The 18,682-nt window shown below is 35.4% G+C and overlaps 1 protein-coding gene across 8 annotated transcripts in view; it reads right to left on the bottom strand.

Moving 5' to 3' along the window:
* The window catches only part of NKAIN2 (sodium/potassium transporting ATPase interacting 2), a 1,020,326-nt gene that overhangs the window by 449,992 nt on the left and 551,652 nt on the right, over positions 1 to 18,682 (bottom strand). For all 8 annotated transcript variants that reach the window (XR_006697365.2, XR_006697364.2, XR_012433406.1 and 5 more), the window contains one exon: positions 4,125 to 4,205. Coding sequence is in view for 2 of the 8 variants with exons in the window: in XM_065543331.1 (XP_065399403.1) it covers positions 4,125 to 4,205 (81 nt within the window). In the remaining 6 variants the exon portion in view is untranslated. The remainder of the gene's footprint in view (positions 1 to 4,124; positions 4,206 to 18,682) is intronic.

Genomic DNA, 18,682 nt, shown 5'->3' with positions numbered 1-18,682 from the left:
ATTGCTCATATATTTTTATCTCATGAAGAAAAGTAAAGAAGAAGAGTTATTTTTCAAATAAAAAAGATTATAACATATTTCTCTGCATACCATCTTTTTACATATGAGGTCAGAAAAGCAAATTTTGTTACAAGCATTGATTTCATTGAGCAAAAGAATCCAAATATCTGATATCTTTCTAAATGAATTATTCATTTTGTTACAGAAGAAATAAAACTGAGATTGTTGGAACGGTACATTATTCCACATTGCACTTGCATCTGGTTTTAAGGATTTGTTCCCTATAGCCTACGGTATATGACAGGTTTTATCTCCTTCCTGTCTCTTAACATTCACAAGAGTGCAATTTTATTCCCTAAAGTTTAAATAAGCCACATTGTTACATGACTTTTTTATATAACCAATTTTTAAATTGATAAGTTATATCTAGATCTCTGAAGCAACTATCAAAATTATTAAAATACGACAGCTTTCTAGGATGTGTTCATTCTGAAACATACATTAGGTATAAATTTCTGTCACTATAGCGAAATCTGAGAGAGATACACCTGCATCCCCTAGTCCAAAGGGTTAAATAAAGACAAATTGTGTTGTTTTAAGTGTACAATAATCCCTTGGTTTATCCTTCATGCTCTGTAAGTTTATTGTTTTATTTGTAAAGTTAGGCACATCATTCACTAATGGTGCCCCATACATTATAAAAGTAGAAACATATCTGAAAACAGTAATATGAAGAAAAGTGTAGGTATATAATTTCAGCCTGAGTAATTTATAAGTTTATCATATGCAATATAATATAGGTTTTTACAGACAATCAGAAGACCACTAATTTCCTTCCCTTTGTATTACTATTCAAAAAATAATGTAATAAATTTTGTTCTCCCAGATGAACTGAATAGATTAGTTACCATATTATATGTGTTTTCCTTCTTACTGCTATATACTTTCAACTTAAAAATTACTTCAGAACAAATAGCATATCTCTCCTGTGTTGAAAATAACTCAACTCAGTTGATGGCTGAGGTTAGTTCTTATTTCTCTCTATTTGATATATGATCAAGAGAACCACAATTGCCAAGAATAATACAACAGAATAATAAGGCTATATGAGGAATTGTCAAAACTATTAATTCAATAGCCCAAGTCACAGTTGATGCTCAAAGGCAATTTCAAACAGTTACCAGACACTTCAGGTTACAGACTAATTTTTTCTCAGTTTCCTTAACAGGACATCTACGAAAATATCAACCCAGGAAGTTACACACCGCTAAATGCTTTAGGATATTTAGTTTCACCACTAATATCTCATGCATTAGCATAAGCAGAAATAATTACAATTATATTAAATGTGTATGTTTATTTGCTGCTATCATCTTACGTATCATTTTATATTATATTCCCATCATTTTGTTAATTTAACTATGATATAACATTTAAAAGTTTCTCCGGTGGATTATTTTTATTTTTCCTTAGATTTTGTGGACACTATAATTAAAATATGTTATTTGAAATTTTAATAATAATGTTGGATTTTCATAGAATTTTCAATGAAGAAAATATATTAACTACATCCCTATGTATACAAAGAAAGCACAATCAAAAGGGTTAGTCCTGTGTATCACATTATTGAAATTAAGTCATTTCAATATGAATGTACACAGGCAGTTGGTTGATCACTATAATTTCCGTTTCACTCATAGGCATATGGCAGATAGTTCATTAGAAAAAGCAGAGAAGACAGCACAAAGTTCTAAACTCTAATCAGGTAACAAAAATTTACCTTAATGTTTTACCACATTTTATTACCTATTACCAATATCAATTATGAAGCCATCATCTCTTTACAAAAGATTTCATGGAAATAAATACACCTCTTTCACATATAGAAAGCCCACAAAATTTCAACCCTGATTCTATTTCACAAACGTCTCCCTCAGCCTCAAACTAACTGATCCATTCATAGGTTAGACACATTCAAACTATTTTTTTTTTTTTTGGTGGATTGAGAAAAACAATGGTTTACATTCTTTTAGTATTATCAGAAGTTTCATGTGTACCATTTTTGAGTTTCTATCTTTCTGTACATTTTTCCATTACCATTGCTTCCTTCTAGCACTGTATTACTTGAAGAATATGAGGCAGTTATAACAACTAAAGAATTAAATGGTATAAATACACCTTTTTTCAAACCCTTTGAACAGGAAAGAGAGGAAAACCCAGTACAGATAACTATATAACTTTGCCCTTTATGGTTTTCTTTTAGATTATTTGTTAAAAGGGAAATTATTAAATTTTTATGTGCTCTGCACAGCCTAGCCTTAGTTTATAGGATGAGAAGAAAATAAAAGATTAACTGTTTTATTGCCAAGGGATAGTCATTATCTGCCCGTGTACATTGGAAGAATTCTTAGCACCCTGGCTGTGGTTTCAATGCCTGTGTCCAAGGTCATGAAGTCATGAGCTTTATTCTGTGCCCGCAGTCATCATGTGGAGCAGTGAACACAATTACAGAACATTTGTGCGGCCAGCTTTGCTCAAATCTCTTTCTCTCTTTTCTTAATATTAAACAAATTCTCTGATCTGCTGGATCATTTTACTCAGGCAATATGTCTGAACACCTGCCTTACAATTTTTAAGGTGATTATTTAAAATTGAAAATATCATTAAAAGTCATCCTACTGTGGAACTTCTTTGAAGAAAGTGGATTATACAGTAGTAGAGATATATAAATTGGGCAAGGAATTCAAATCCTTGGAAAAGCGTGTCTGCTTTTCTTACACTGAGGCGAATGTGAGTTTTCAGCAGCAATCCTGTCTGGGTCCCTCCTAGAGCCACTGAACAATTTCTTTTCATTGGTCACGGCACCTTCCTGAAAAGACTGCCTGCTAACCAGAGTGTGGGGAACGATGCCCTGCAAGAAACACAGAAATGGCATCCTCTAGGGAGATTTTGTCAGCCATGGTGAGGACTGTGTAATAAAATTACACATTCAAGAAGCTTTGGTTCTCTCTCATATCATGATGTCATCTTCTTATTTTATCCTTCATCTTTTGTCATTGAATAAAAACAAATCAAGATGATTTTCACTTGATATAAAGCCACATATCACAGTTAAATAATAAACAGCACATGCTGAGTGTTTTGTGGAACTCCTGCATTTAGGATCATAAATGTGTATTACCATTCTCCTCTTCTCTCTCCTGCCAAAATATATAGCTTGACAAGGTAAAAGTAGTTCCTGAGGAATTTTCTTTAAAAAATTTTTTTTTAGCTGTCTTGGTCTTTTAAAGCACGCAAGTATCTCTAGGTTTTAAAAACATCAACATGTCTCCAGGGACCTTCTGCTCTAATACAGGGTAAGTAAAAGAGTATTTTTACAATTTTTATGTTTTGAAGTTTTAAATACGAGGAAGTACATACAAGTTTGAAACTCTCTCAAGAGTCAGAATTTGCTACTACCTTGAATGGATTACCTCATTTTACTTATTTGTTGTCAATTGCATTCTAACAGAAGGATGATGGTTTTTGAGATCTGAAGTCTATGCTATTTGAGTAGTAAGGGCATCCATGTGAAAAATATAGTAGCAAGATACACACATACAGAGCACAAAAAAACTACGTGAAAAAAGCAAGTATTTAGTTTTCCTAGCCTTTTTAGAATAAAGGGTTTATTTTATTCATTTCTGTAACATATTATATCCCTCTAGTAAGAATTTCATTCAACCAAAGCCCATTAACTGTTAAATTATTGCACTGCTATTTAAAATCAATAATGAAAATGTTTAGCAGAGTAATAAGCAAACTAAGTGATTTCAGAAATCTTCAAGATTTTTTTTAAAATTCACATTTTGCTTCAGAAATGTCTCAGTGGTTAATGTTTTAAAGTACACTGGTCACTGTAATAATCAACATTTCACATTAGTTTTGCTTAAGAAAAAGTACATTTTTGTGACTCACTAAACATATTTTTAAGAGAAAAATGCAGAAATATAAATCAAGACACCTTTCATTTTACTTTCATTGAGGTGCATCTAAGCAAGCAGAACAGGATGAGACTCTGCCTTACTTAGGAAGACACTTGCTAACACACTACTGATGACCCAGGCAAATTAGAGGTAAATTACCTTTGAGAGGTCCCCAGCCTCCAAATAGAAGCAGATAACAAACACATTCCACGTAACCCAGAGGACTAGCCAGACAGCATACTGTAGAGAAGCGAGAGAGAAATAACATATAATTAATTTCGAATCAGTCGAGTATGATTCAAATAAAACTTGAACTTTTGCACACCCAAATATAAGATTAGCAGGAAAGGTTAGATATTGCTTCTCTCTAAGGAACAAGATTAGATGTACGTTTATCTCTGTTGAGTTTTTTTTTTTCCTTTTCTTTTTTTCTTTCTTTTCTTTTTCTTCTTTTTTTTTTTTTTTTTTTTTTTTTTTGACAAAGTCTCACTCTGCCACCCAGGCTGGAGTGCCGTGGCATGATCTCGGCTCACTGCAACCTCTTTCTCCCGGGTTCAAGTGATTCTGCACTCTCAGCCTCCCAAGTAGCTGGGACTACAGGTGCGTGCCACCACACCCAGCTAATTTTTGTATTTTCATTAGGGATGGGGTTTTGTCACGTTGGCCAGGCTGGACTGTTTTTTCTTTTTTCTTACTGTTACAGACTCATAATATTACAGCTCAAATCTGCTTCAGGATAAATTTTTTGGTTTTAAGACAAAAAATAGTAATCCACATTTTTGTTTTAAGAGTGAATAATTATAGTTTCTAGACATCTAAAAAAAATTCAATGCTCTAACATACATGTCAGATAAAACCCACCAAAAGAAAACTCACAGTTTCCTTAGCAAAACCATCCCCATGTAGGACAATGTATAACCTTTTCCCAAGTTGTCAAGGATAATCTTAAAATCAGTCTTTCTGCCTCTATCCCATTCTAATCAGCTTTCTCTCTTTGGTGTCTCCTTTTCACATCTCCATTCACCTTCTTATTTTATCATTTCACTATCTCCCATTACAGTGACCATCTAGCTAGTATCCCTAAATTTATTCTATTTTCTCTTTAGTGTACCTTCTTTAACGATGACAGATTTTCTTACTAAGATATAGTTCTCATCATTCAGTCAGCTAAAATGTATGAAGCACCCAGAAGACAACATGCTAGCAAGACACTGAGAATACAGAGACCAATGATGAATTCCTCCTGAACTCAAATCAAGTGAGGGTGATAGATTTTTTAAAAATAGATCATTATTATACAGGAATCCTAAAAATATATAAAGTCTGAGCACAAGGAAGGAAAATGAGAGGAGTACATAACCTGTTCTGGGAAAAAGAATCTGCAAAGCTTAACAAAAGAGGTTAAGAAACACCTTCCAGAAGAGATGAATCAAGCTTAAAATGAATGGACTTAAAAGCATGGGGGGTTGGAAGGGCTTCATGGGAGGGTCCTGGAAACAAAGGAAAGAGCAGGTGTGAATTTTTAAAAAGTGGAACAAGATGGTATCATGTCACTTCCCTTCTAAACAAATGCCAGTGGCTCCCATCCTTTCTAGGTGAGTTCCAACATCTTTAATTTATGCTTCACGAACCTCCATGATCATGATCATGATCTTGTACCTTGTTATCTTTTGAGACAACATATGCCTTTCAGTTGATCTCTGGAGTAATCCTCGATTCCAGACACATATATTATTTGCTCTTCCATGTAGATGGAAAGTTATTTCCCACCTCTGTGCCTTTTTGTGTATTATTGTTGGGGTGATCAGACCCAACACCAGGTTGTGGGAGTGACAAAGTCTGGCAGAGTCAAAGGAATGAGAAAAGACAGTTTGAGAGAGAAAGTGGGTCCAGGGGGCCATCGCGAGTGTGGAGGTCGCAAAGGCCCCAAGCTCTGGAAGCCCAGTCTATTTATTGGTGCTCAAACAAAGAAACAGGTGGTGAAAATGTGGGGGTTGAAAGGGCAAGCGTATGATCTACAGCTGTGATGGTTTAGTATTTCCTTTGAAGCATATGGAACATATTCTGCTACTTGAGATAATGGAGAGCAGGTTCTTTTAACTCAAGATACAATCGATCCTGGGAGGGAAAGGAACAAAGAGCTAGCAAGCCTAGACACAATCCAGAGCCATGAGCCCTGGATTCTATCCAAGCCACGAGGGGTTTTGTGCCCTGGGCTTAGATTGTGGTGTGTCAGGGCAGCCTTCTGCCCTTTGGCACAGAGCTTGGTGTTCCAAAGGCCACAAGGGGTTTTAGACTCTAGACTCTGGACCCTGGACGTGTTCCAAGGCTCTTTTACATTGTGTCAGACATGCAAGCCCTGCTTCAGCTTCTCTCAACACTCAGCTTTTCTCCCAACAATTATCCATGTATTTTTGAATACTTTTACTTTCCCCTAGGCACTCTTCTTACCACCTATCATTTAATTTGAAATGATATAATTCAAATATCACCTCCTTCATGAACAAGAATTTCCTGAGCCCTACTTAGTGCTGCAATAAATTTTGTTTCTCCTAATTTCATATGAAATGTCTTATATCTGATTATTTGCATATTTTCTCCAATGCACAATGTTAAGCTCCTTAAAAGACTACTTTTTAATTTTTATGTTCCTAGGTTCCTAACTTAGTATTTTGCACAAAATAGGTATTAAGACAATATTTTCTAAGTCCATGAATAAGTAGCAATATGGAGAAAAATTGTATTATTTTCAGATGCAGAACCCATTCTTCCCTCTCAGACCCAGTTTTTGTTACATTACTATGATCATTCATGTAGTATGAGGAGTGAGAGCTCTATGTGAGGAGTTTGTGTAACAATAAATGATAACTCAACTGTTTTCTAAAGGAGGTGGTTTCATCTAACTGCTTAATGTGTGCATTGCTCAATGGAGCATAATGTTAGGGCAAACTAAATGATCCAACACAAAATATGGAATTTGAGAAGCTCTATGAGTTGAGGGCTGGATGTAGAGACAGAATCAGGGAGCCAAGCAGACTGTAGCAAGAGAGGAACTTCAATTATAGAACAGAGATCTAAGGAGAAATTTAAGTTTGTTTCAATGACTTAAGTGATTACAAGAGACAGAGAAAGCATGACCGATTATAATGTTTTATCATGTCCTTTGTGCACAATGACATATTTTCCCCATATTTTTTATAATGGAGAGCTAAATAAACACCAGTTACTAAAAGTAAAAGTAGCAGGATACTAAGATTTCAGCAATGGCTGATGAGCTAATGAGAGACACTGTATTACACATATCAAATTCTCTTGAAAATTTGTCGTTGGCAAGCATTCTTTCCAATATAGTATTTAAAAATGTCAATGTTGAAGCTTCTTAATTTCATAACTAAAATTATATTTTATGCTTATTAAATGCTAACCATGTTTATCTGTATTCATGTGGTATATAGGGCACAGTCATTACTTCAGTATATGTTGAAAATATAATAAAAATTTGGAATCTTCATTTATACTTAGTTACTTATATTTATGTGTATGTATAAATGTAAATTATACTTAATTTGGTTAAAAATCAAGCTGAAAAATTTAAGTTTTAGTCACCAAAATTAATAATTTTACGAAACCATATGACAGGTAATGGATTATATGCAAATAACTAGCATATAGAGAATAAGAACTCAGAACCTAACATCTGGTTCTGTCACTTTATGATCTTTGGCTATCTTCAAGTGATATGACCTATTACAATTAAGTTTACTTAAATATAAAATAGGCTTAGTAGTAGTAGCAAACTCCATGGCTTCAGTGAGAATGGAATGATCAACTGTTGAAAAGTACACAATACTTGAATTTTCATTATATGTTGTCATTTTCTTATGACGGTTATGTTACATCACCATCTCTTCTTGTTAAAATAATAACCAGTAGGGTTGGGTGTGGTGGCTCAGGCCTGTAATCCCAGCACTTTGGGAGGCCGAGGTGCGTGGATCACCTGAGGTCAGCAGTTTGAGACCAGTGGATCAACATGGCAAAACCGTGTCTCTACTAAAAATACAAAATTAGCCAAGCATCGTGGCAGATGCCTGTAATCCCAGCTACTAGGGAGACTGAGGCAGGAGAATCACTTGAACCCGGGAGGCAGAGGTTGCAGTGAGCCAAGATTGCGCCACTGCACTCCAGCCTGGGTGACAGAGGAAGACTTCATCTCAAAATGAATGAATGAATGAATAAATAAAATAACAGTAATCCCCAAAGACGGTGTGTCATTCTGCCACCCTTGCTGGAAGGCAGTGGTATGATCTTCGATCACTGCAGCTTCAACTGCCCTGGTTCAGGTAATCCTTCCACCTCAGCCTCTTGGGTAGCTGGAACTACAAGCATGCACCACCATGCCTGGCTAATTTGTTGTATTTTTTGTAGGCCAGAGTTTCACTATATTGGTCTCAAACTCCTGGGCTCAAGCTATCTGCCTGCCTCAGCCTCTCAAACTTCTCATGTTAACTGATATAAAACATTGGTCCATTATATTGAACTTGCAAACTAGACTTGTTTACTTAATGCAACATATTATTCATTAAATTAAGGGTTTTTGATATATTAATGCCATTATTTATAGATGAATGCTATTTCATGAAACCAACGTTTCACTAAAATAACAGTTTATTATTTCTAACAGCACAATACATAATTATAAAGCATTTTCTATATCTTATTTTACAAGTTTTCGTTTTTAAAAATATTTTTATTTATTTATTTACTTTTTAGAGAAGGCGTCTCACTCTGCTGCCCAGGCTGGAGTGCAGTGGTGCTATCATAGCTCACTGAAGCCTTGAACTCCAGGAGTCCATGATCCTCCTGCCTCAGCCTCTTGAATAGCTAGGACTACAGGTACGTGCCACCATGCCCAGCTATGAGTTGCCTCTTGACAGTATTTATTGGCAATTATTTTGGAGCAGAAAATAATTTTTTTAGTCCCCTTTTTCTAGAGCAATTCAGAAGGATATGTACATAAAGAATATAGCAAATGTTCCTTTCATATCCTTGCATTTACTTTCATTATTTTCACTTAATTGTATATTTCATTACAATCCAGTTAGTCTCACAATGCACTATACTTCATTACAGATTTACCAAAAAAAAAATGATCACTGTCACTGGTGTAACCCCTTTAATGAACATAGAAATCCACACTAGTGCTACAGAGAGTAATTGCTACTTGTGCATCACTATCCAAAGGCAGGACTTTATCTAATTTATCTCATTTAACTTTCCTCATTAATTTTCTCTCGTTTATCTTTCTTATCCCTCCTATCTTAATCCTCTTATTTTCTTTTTTTAGTCTTTTCTACATTTTTTTCTCATTTTAGTAGCTGGCACTTATCTATATCAAATATCCTGTAATTGGATTTTGCCTAGTTGCCTAAACATTGATGAAGATTTTGTACTGCCTTGTAATTTGGCCTATGCTTTTTGTCAATAAACCTTATTGTTCACCCTGCTCTTAAAATTACTCAGCATAGTTATTTAAGAGTATAAAGATCAGTACAAACTTCTTCCCGGTTGCTACAGCTGGTTGATGTGATATAATTGATAATCATGCAGTTTGAGTGTAATTGGAAAAGATCTTCTGCCCTGGAGAGATGGCCTAATATAAAAACAAAATATCACAATTGCTAGATACCACCTAACTTGTAGTTTTCTGCTATAAAACTGATCTTGTTTTAGCCTCATTTTTTTCTTGTGAAGAAAATCTTATATTTTATGTTTCAGATAGAAACTTTGAGATATTATCTGTGATGAGAGAAAAATTCTATTGTATGATAAAATTCACTTTTAAGAATTGATTTCTGAAGCACCAGGTGAACCATTTGAGAGATTAATTGAACTTGAGAATCCAGTGAAATGGTTAAAACTATCAGCTAAAAAATGTAATTGAATCATCATGGCTTCCTGTGGTATTTGTGGCTCCAAATGATGAAATCAAATTAGCTATATAAGATAAAAATTAGTTAAGGCTGTTAATCATGAAAGGCCAAAATATTGATTAGGTTCAGAGACATGGCCCTATTATATGTCAAGGGTTATACAATAATTAGAAAGGTAGAACAAGGTAGTATACGACTAAGAACTTAATTAGAAAAGGAGGTGAGTCATGAATCAGTTCACATTTATTAAATACCAGCTGGATGCAAGTGACTTCAACAGAGGCTATAGGGAAATATTACAGGATATAATTGAGTAACTCTTCTAATGTTATTTATATTTATCAATGATTGGCAATTAATGCAAACTATAGGAATGCTTTTAGGTATGATTGTTTCTACTAGGATGCAAAACTAGTATCAGCTCACCGATATCACAGATATCATGCTGATAATTTTAATGCATATTGAGACAGCCAAGTAAAAATGAGCCCCTGGAGAATACCCAACCGGCCTGAGCACTGGGAGGATGCAGGGGAGCCTCGGGAAGTTCCCGCCTTTTGCAGTGGGGAGGAGGCTGGCTCTCTTCTTCCCGTGCGGTAACCTGGAATTCAGTCTGTGAGGCGGGAAACCTACTAACAGGACTCTCTTGCTTTGTTGAGGGTTCCTGTTTCCCTTTTTTTCGTTTTTACCCAATAAACACTGCCCTACTCACCCTACAATATGTCCGCATGCCTAAATTATCCTGGGTCCTCTGACAAAAACCCGGTTTTTTCCTATAACAATAATATAATCAGTTCTAATGAAGTACAATAGAAGCATTCCTAAGGAACACTGTATTAACAAATCTTGTCTTAAAAACAACTTCTGGCCAGGCTTGGTGGTCATTCTTGTAATCCCAGCACTTTGGAAGGCTGAAGTGGGCAGATCCTGAGTCCGGGAGTTCAAGACCAGCCTAGACAAGAGGATGAAATCCCATCCCTACTAAAAATTTGCTGGGCATGGTGGCGTGTTCTTGTAATCCCAGCTATTCAGCAGGCTGAGGTGGGAAGATCTCTTGAACCTGGGAGATGGAGGTTTCAGTGAGCCAAGATCACTCCACTGTGCTCCAGCCTGGGTGACAGAGCAAGACCCTGTCTCAAAAATAAAAGAAAAAACAACCAAAAAAAGACTTGTTTAAGCAAGAAAAAGCTTTAGAATTTTAAACAATTAGGTGTTTTAATATTAACATTAAAGGTATTTTAATAGATATAAATGTATGATCGTAAAACAAACATCCCTGGTCAAAATGGTAGGACAATATTTACCATTTGCACAAAGTTAATTATATTTTCCGCTTAATTTTCTCATCTCCAACAGCAGTAGCATTTAATCTGCTTAGGCATTCTCATCACTGTCTTATTCTTTTCCTATTGTTATGATAAACGAAAAGCAAAAGTGGCCCAAATAAAGCAAATTATTTCCTTTAGGACCAATGCCAGTCTACTTTATGATGTAAATCATGTGTTCTAATTCATAAATCCTGTTACATCTAAATCAAGCTACATAAACCTGTCCCTTAAGAAAAATACCTACATAAAAACGCACTATTATTATAACTTCTAGTTTGTCAGGGATAAAGGTTCTGATAAGGTTATCAGCCAGAGTGCGACAGAAATCCAGTTCTAATCATAGATTATGCTGCAGATCATAGAGGAAGTCAGATTTCTACCTTCTCATTTTTTACCAATGCTGCTGTCATATAATCAGGCTTTCTTGTGATTTTATATTTGCATAGATGTTTTAATGATTAAATTTAATTCATTTTAAAATAAGATGTATTGTTTTCCCCCCTTATAGAAATTTCTTATTATAGAAAATATTTAAAATTTTGAGCATCAGAAAGGGAAATTGAGAAAATGCTATATTTAATATAATCATCAATATCATTTTAGTATACAGGTTTCCATTCTTTTTCCTATGAATATATGGTCTAATGTGTGTTTAAATAAAATGGAAATCTTGCTCTGTATTCTGTTACCCGATTTTTTTCAGTTGATTAAAGCGTCTCACTAAGTGTTCTATAACATGTGCCAGTTCAATCATGCACTGTGAGTTATTCAACTACTATTATTTATTTCAACTATTATTTAACTTTTTGTAATTTTCTTGCTTATATTATGATCAATTCCTAGAAATTTCCATTTTGCATAAAAATGTTTAGTTTAGTAAGACATATAAACTCTTTTGGAAATCATGCCTGAAAATATTTTGCTTAAACACTATTCTTAAGACAGACTATGAATGTTAGAACATCCAAAGGGCGTAATTTTAATGAACATATAAACACGACTTTTAAGTTTTATGAAACTCCAAATAAAAACAGTATCCCAAAGGTATTCCATTTTCTTGAAGTAAAAAGTGAAAAATAATTCCCTTTGATTGAAAAAATAATACTCATACAGCATGAAAACACCCGTATATGACTAATTGCTTGCCTTTGCTGGTGCAAAACATTTCATGCCAAGATATTTATATTTCTATAGTCCTAACGCTGGGAGCATGCCACCGAAAGTGCTTTAGACACCTATAATTATAAATTAAGTTATGTAGAAACGTTTCCCTGGATGTATGCAAATAAATTAGAAATTTGAACATCAACAAAACCTAAAAACTAGTGAAAAATACCAAACTATACTTTTACATGCTTATCCTTAGCAAACTAACACAGGAATAGAACATTAAATACAGCATGTTCTCACCTACAAGTGGGAGCTAAATGATGAGAACTTAAACACAAAGAAGGAAACAGCAGGCATTGGGGTCTACTTGGCAGAAGAGAGGGTGAGAGGAGGGAGAGGAGCAGAAAAAATAACTATTGGGTACTGGGCTTAATACCTAGGTCATGAAATGATATGCACAACAAACCCCCATGACACAAGTTTATCTATTAAGACATCTTCATGTGTACCCACCCACCTAATTTGAAATTTTAAAAAACCAAAAGGCCCAGGGACAAGTTTTTTTTTTTTTTTTTTTAATAATCATATAGTGATTTTTGTTCATGTATATTTGTCCTTATAACAAGGCGCTAAGATGTAGATGCGTAATTCATAGATCTCAAAATGATGAATAATAAGAAAATAATCTCCAGCAAACTGTTGAAAAGGCAACTTCTCATTGTCACATGTTCATCACTACTTGTTTTTAGAAGTGCCATCAAAAGATAAACTTAATTTTGGCCAGTCAGCAAATAATATGAGTCATATTTATTGATCTATTTGGTTTTGGACGTCTCAGTTTTAGAATTCTAATAAAAGGGGCTTTCCCTATGTTGAAGTTTCTTGGATTAGCCCAATAACACTAAAAAAATTCAATAAAATTGTCTCTAGTTCTGATTACCTAGGTATTGAAAGATGATAGTCAAGATGTATTATAATACAGTTTTTAAAAAATTAGGATCATGTAAATTTGAAGATTTTCATATAATACATCTGATACTCTCTTTATTCTATTGCTTTAATGCCCTCTTCCTGGCCTACCCCGACCTTCCACACACACAATAGTAGGCTGGGAAATGGCCCTCTTCAAGATATTTACATGCTAATCCCTGGGACCTGTGAATGTTACTATTATAGCAATAAATAAATAAATATCTAAAAAGTCTTTGCAGATATGATTAAGTTAAAGATTTTGAGATGAAGAGATTATTTTGTATTACCTGGGTAGGTCCAATGTAATCACCTGTATCCTTATGAGAAGGAGGTAGATGGCTATTTCATACACAAACAGAAACTGATGAGGATAGAGCAGAGAGGGGGTTGCAGATGTGGACTTAAAGACTGAACTAATATGCTACGAACCAGGTAATCCCACAGTTAACAGAACCTGGAAGAGGCAAGGATAGAATTTTCCCCCAGAGACTCTGAAGTCTCTATGATATCCGCTCATTGCTACAGATTTCAAACTTGTGAACTCCAGAAGAATCAATTTCTGCCGTTATTTTGTTGTTGTTGTTGTTTTTAGGTGGAGTCTCATTCTGTCGCCAGGCTGGAGTGTAGTGGCGGGATATCGGCTCACTGCAACGTCCGCCTCCTGGGTTCAAGCGATTCTCCTGCCTCAGCCTCCCGGGTAGCTGGGACTACATGCCCGTGCAACCATGCCCGGCTAATTTTTGTATTTTTAGTACAGTCAGGGTTTCACCATGTTGGCCAGTATGGTCTCAATCTCTTGATGTTGTGATCTGCCAGCCTCGGCCTCCCACAGTGCTGGGATTACAGGCATGAGCCACCGCGCCCAGCCAATTTCTGCAGTTTTAAACCACCAAGTTTGTAATGATCTGTGGTAATTTGTTACAGCAGCCATGGGAAACTAGTACACCCACCAAAATCTCTCCCTGCCTAACTTCTCTGTCACTAAAATATAATGCTGAAGAGTGTAATATCTAAATACTTGTGGAGTAGTGTAATTAATTTCAAAATTGATTCCCTCCTTTTGGGCAATTACATCACTACTTTAGAATCAGTCCATTGCTAATCTTTAAATGGCAAGCAAATAGAAATTTTTTTTTTGGTTATTTGGCTGATGTAATTACTGTGAAGGTCTATGACAGGAAATGAAGTACTCTTGTTTCATAAGCATCTCTGCAAATTCTCAGTGTATTTCCAACATTCTAACAATATAAGACTTTTTTGTTTGTTTTTAGAATAAAGTTCTAGGATGCAGAAATAAACAAATTTAGAGTTCTGAATATTTCCAAACTTGTAAGAAAAATTGTCAAAATGAATTAAGCACCTAGAAAAATATCCCTAATCAAATAACTTTTTATTGCAACAAACTTTGAAAGCAAAGCAGGAGAAAGCAAACGATAATCATCCTCAGTATGATGGTGTAATACTTTTTAGTTAGGATAATGAATTACATGATATCATCAAAAATATTAAAATTCTAATAGCCAAGTAGCAGCTCTACATTTATCAGCTGTCATTGCGGCCTTAAAAATTGGGAGAGGGTTTAAATTACTAATTGTTTATTATCTGTCATTTTAGTTTTCATACCAAATATTCCTCACTATGACTTTCTGACAAATTTTAACACTATAAATGAATAGTGCTATATTTGGCCCAGAGAAGTGAGTGAAGAACATCACTTTTAGCTATATTTTTAGATTTTATGACCATTTTGACCACTTCAAAGGCATCTGTGATTCTTATTAACTGATGTATCCTGGATAGCTAAAAGTGTTGAGTCCTTTACTCTTATGATAAGTAATTAATTTTAAACAGAAGTATTATTAATCATATATTTAATTATAGTTTTTCTACTGTGCTTCATGAAAAAATGCATGGCACTCATAGACAATGATACTATTTATAAGGTACACCAATGTAAACAAAAAAGATAGCTTGCAGCAGCTGAAAGTGACTAACCCAAGGACTCTAGCCACCCCTGGTTCCTCATGAGAAGCTCAACATCCCAGCACATCTGTAAACTATTACCTGTGAGACTACTGGGAAGGGTTTTGCTCAGAAAAACATATATAGTACCAAATTTCTTTTCAAAAAGATAGGCTTGCTAATGTATCAAAAATGGTCTGTCTGCTCAATCTGCTCAATAGGGTAACTAGAGTTCCCCAGGAGTCTGTATATTCTATAATCACCTAAAATGAGCTTCTGAATATCACGTCGCTGGTCCAATTAATTGCTCAGCAATGATAGATAATGTGGACAAATCAAGGAGGCAATGCTCACTCGGTTTGCATTTCTCTTACAGAATTCTAAACTAGGTGTTTGAGTTTATTTATTGTTGTTTTTTTTTTGTTTGTTTGGTTTGGTTTGGTTTGGTTTTTTGGGACAGGGTTTCACTCCCTTACCCAGGCTGGAGTGCAGTGGAGCAATCACGGTTCAATGCACCCTCCACCTCCCAGGCTCAAGTGGTCCTCTCACCTCAGTCTCTTGAGGAGCCGGGACTGGCTAATTATTATTAGCCAGGTGTGTACAGGTGTGTACAGCCATGCCTGGCTAATTATTATTATTATTTTGTAGTTTTGTAGAGACAGGGTCTTGCCATCTTATCCAGGCTGGTCTCACACTCCTAAGCTCAAGGTATCTGCCCATCTCAGCCTCCCAAAATGTTGGGATTACAGGTGTGAGCCACCACACACAGCGAGTATTTTTTTTTTTTTTTTTTTGTATTGCAAGTGCTCATGTGGAGAGTGAAGTTTCAAATTTAAATAAATTTTTTGATGGTACATCATAAATGATTAATATGAATTAAAGCTTTTCAGCTTTGTATTTCCCCCATTTTAGAAGCATATATATTTTTAAGATCTAACAGCTCTCCAGTGACTATCACAAAAGTAGGGTTCCAATCTATTAGTATCATAATTACTTTGGTAAGATTCATTAAAGAATGAAAAGCAGGCTGGGTGCTGTGGCTTACACCTGTAATCCCAGCACTTTGGGAGGCCGAGGCAGGTGGATCATAAGGTCAGGAGATCGAGACCATCCTGGCCAACATAGTGAAACCCCGTCTCTAATAAAATACAAAAAATTAGTCAGGCGTGGTGGTGCATGCCTGTAGTCCCAGCTACTCAGGAGGCTGAGGCAGGGGAATCGCTTGAACCCAGGAGGCAGAGGTTGCAGTGAGCCAAGATCTCACCACTGTACTCTAGCCTAGTGACAGAGCAAGATTCCATCTCAAAAAAAAAAACAAACAAAACAAACCCATTACACAGTTAGATGTACTTTTGGCTACACATAAGAAAATATTGAATTACACGTGGTTTAAACACTATGTTTAAAAAATTTCTCATATATAAAGTCTGGAAATGGGCTGCTGTTGGCAAAATGGCTCAATGCTATCAGAGCTCTAGATCTTCTTTCAAATCTCCGCAAAGTAACACATTAGGCACATAGAAAGGCACTAGGCAGAAGATAAAACCTCCTTTCCTTCTACAACACTCTGTTCTTCCAGGAAGGAAAACTCTTCCTAGAAAGGCGCACATGAGATTTCTTACAACTCCTTAGTTGAAATTTGTAACAAGCCTACCCCAATTTAAACCACTGGCAAAAGTTTGGGATTATTATGGTTGCTTAATCAACTGTAATGCCTCCTTTGGACCTGCAGGACGATTTGATCTGCCTGAGAGCTTGGCCGAAACACCTGGAGCAAATTAGGATTCTGTTACCAGAGAAAAATAAAGGTATCAGCCACTACAACCTATACACAGCTTTTCTGTTTCATGTTGCTTTTCTTTAATATGTAAAAGTGAATTATTCATATTTTAAATTTTTATAAGTCTCTTGTTTTCTAGAGAAACACCCAACCCTTTGCTTCAGTAAAACTATACAAATTCAACTAAATAGAGAATTAATTTAGCAATCATAGTTTTCCCTAAGTAAATATTAGATTTTAGATCTTTTTTATTTATTTATTTTTTATTTTTTTATTTTTGAGATGGGGTCTCGCTCTGTCACCCAGTCTGGAGTGCAGTGGTACTATCTCGGCTCACTGCAAGCTCTGCCTCCCGGGTTTACGCCATTCTCCTGCCTCAGCCTCCCGAGTAGCTGGGACTACAAGCCCCCACCACCACGCCTGGCTAGTTTTTTGTATTTTTTAGTAGAGACGGGGTTTCACCGTGTTAGCCAGGATGGTCTCGATCTCCTGACCTTATGATCCGCCTGCCTCGGCCTCCCAAAGCGCTGGGATTACAGGCGTGAGCCACCGCACCCGGCCTAGATTTTAGATCTTAGTCTATGAGGAACACCATGAAAAGACAAAGAAGCAAACAAAAAGCAGATGAAGTGTGTTCCAACCAATCAGCAAGATTCAACTTAACCAGTAAAGAGGAAAAATATATGTAGTATTAGATGTCTCATTGGAAATTTCATACATCTGTGTTTTGAGAAAGATGAAAAAAATCATAGAGAATGTTAAGAATATTAGAATAAGGAAATCAGGAACATTTAAAGACCCCAAAAAAGAAAGTTAATGATATTTTTGAAATGTATATAATTATCATTTACTAAGGTATGGTAGATGTGTGGTAGTTGTAAATTTTGTTTGAATAAGCATAGTCTACTATTTTTCCCTTTTAGAGTTGGAAAAATAAGTGGTTTCCTTTCATCAGAGATGCTTTAATCTCATTTTAGCTGTCCTATCACCCAGTCTTCATTTCAAATTCAAAGCAATTCTAAGAATCATGTAAACAGCTTCTAAAATATGTAAATTATCTTAATTGGGAAATATGAGACATCAATCAGTAGAACCTTAAACAGATCTATTCATTGTGTTTGGCTTAAAAGTATCCAAATACAGATACAGGTCAATCAATCTCTCTCTATATATAAAATCTTGTTTTAGGCAAACACATTAAGAAATCCTCATTCCTTTTGGGTCTTTTGTATGGTATCAGATTGTAAGTGTAGGTTGAGTCATACATTTTCTAAACATTTTAAATTGCTACAAAACAATTTCCCAATTTGCTTTTATGTAAAAAATATTTCTATCTAAATTTTTACTGGGTGCATATTTTTTTCTGCCTACACAAGTGACAGGTTAGGCATTTACCAATATTTCATGTGATACCTGTCTTCTAAATACCTGTCTTGGTTGGATACCGTCAAGAGCAAAAGCTCACTCTTACTATATCTAGTGAATTTTCAGTGAAACCACCTTTGCATAAATCATAACAGTGAGAAAACTATGACAGTGAAAAAGATCTGACCTAACTGACGCCATCTTGCTTCTAACTTCCAAGCTGTTCATTCCTGAGAGTGGGCTCAACTAACTTTGGGACGAACTCATTTT

This window comes from Macaca fascicularis, chromosome 4 (assembly GCF_037993035.2).
Source record: "Macaca fascicularis isolate 582-1 chromosome 4, T2T-MFA8v1.1".
Taxonomy (NCBI): Eukaryota; Metazoa; Chordata; class Mammalia; order Primates; family Cercopithecidae; genus Macaca; species Macaca fascicularis.
Note: the sequence above shows the minus strand (reverse complement) of the source record. Positions and strands in the feature narration are given on the sequence as shown.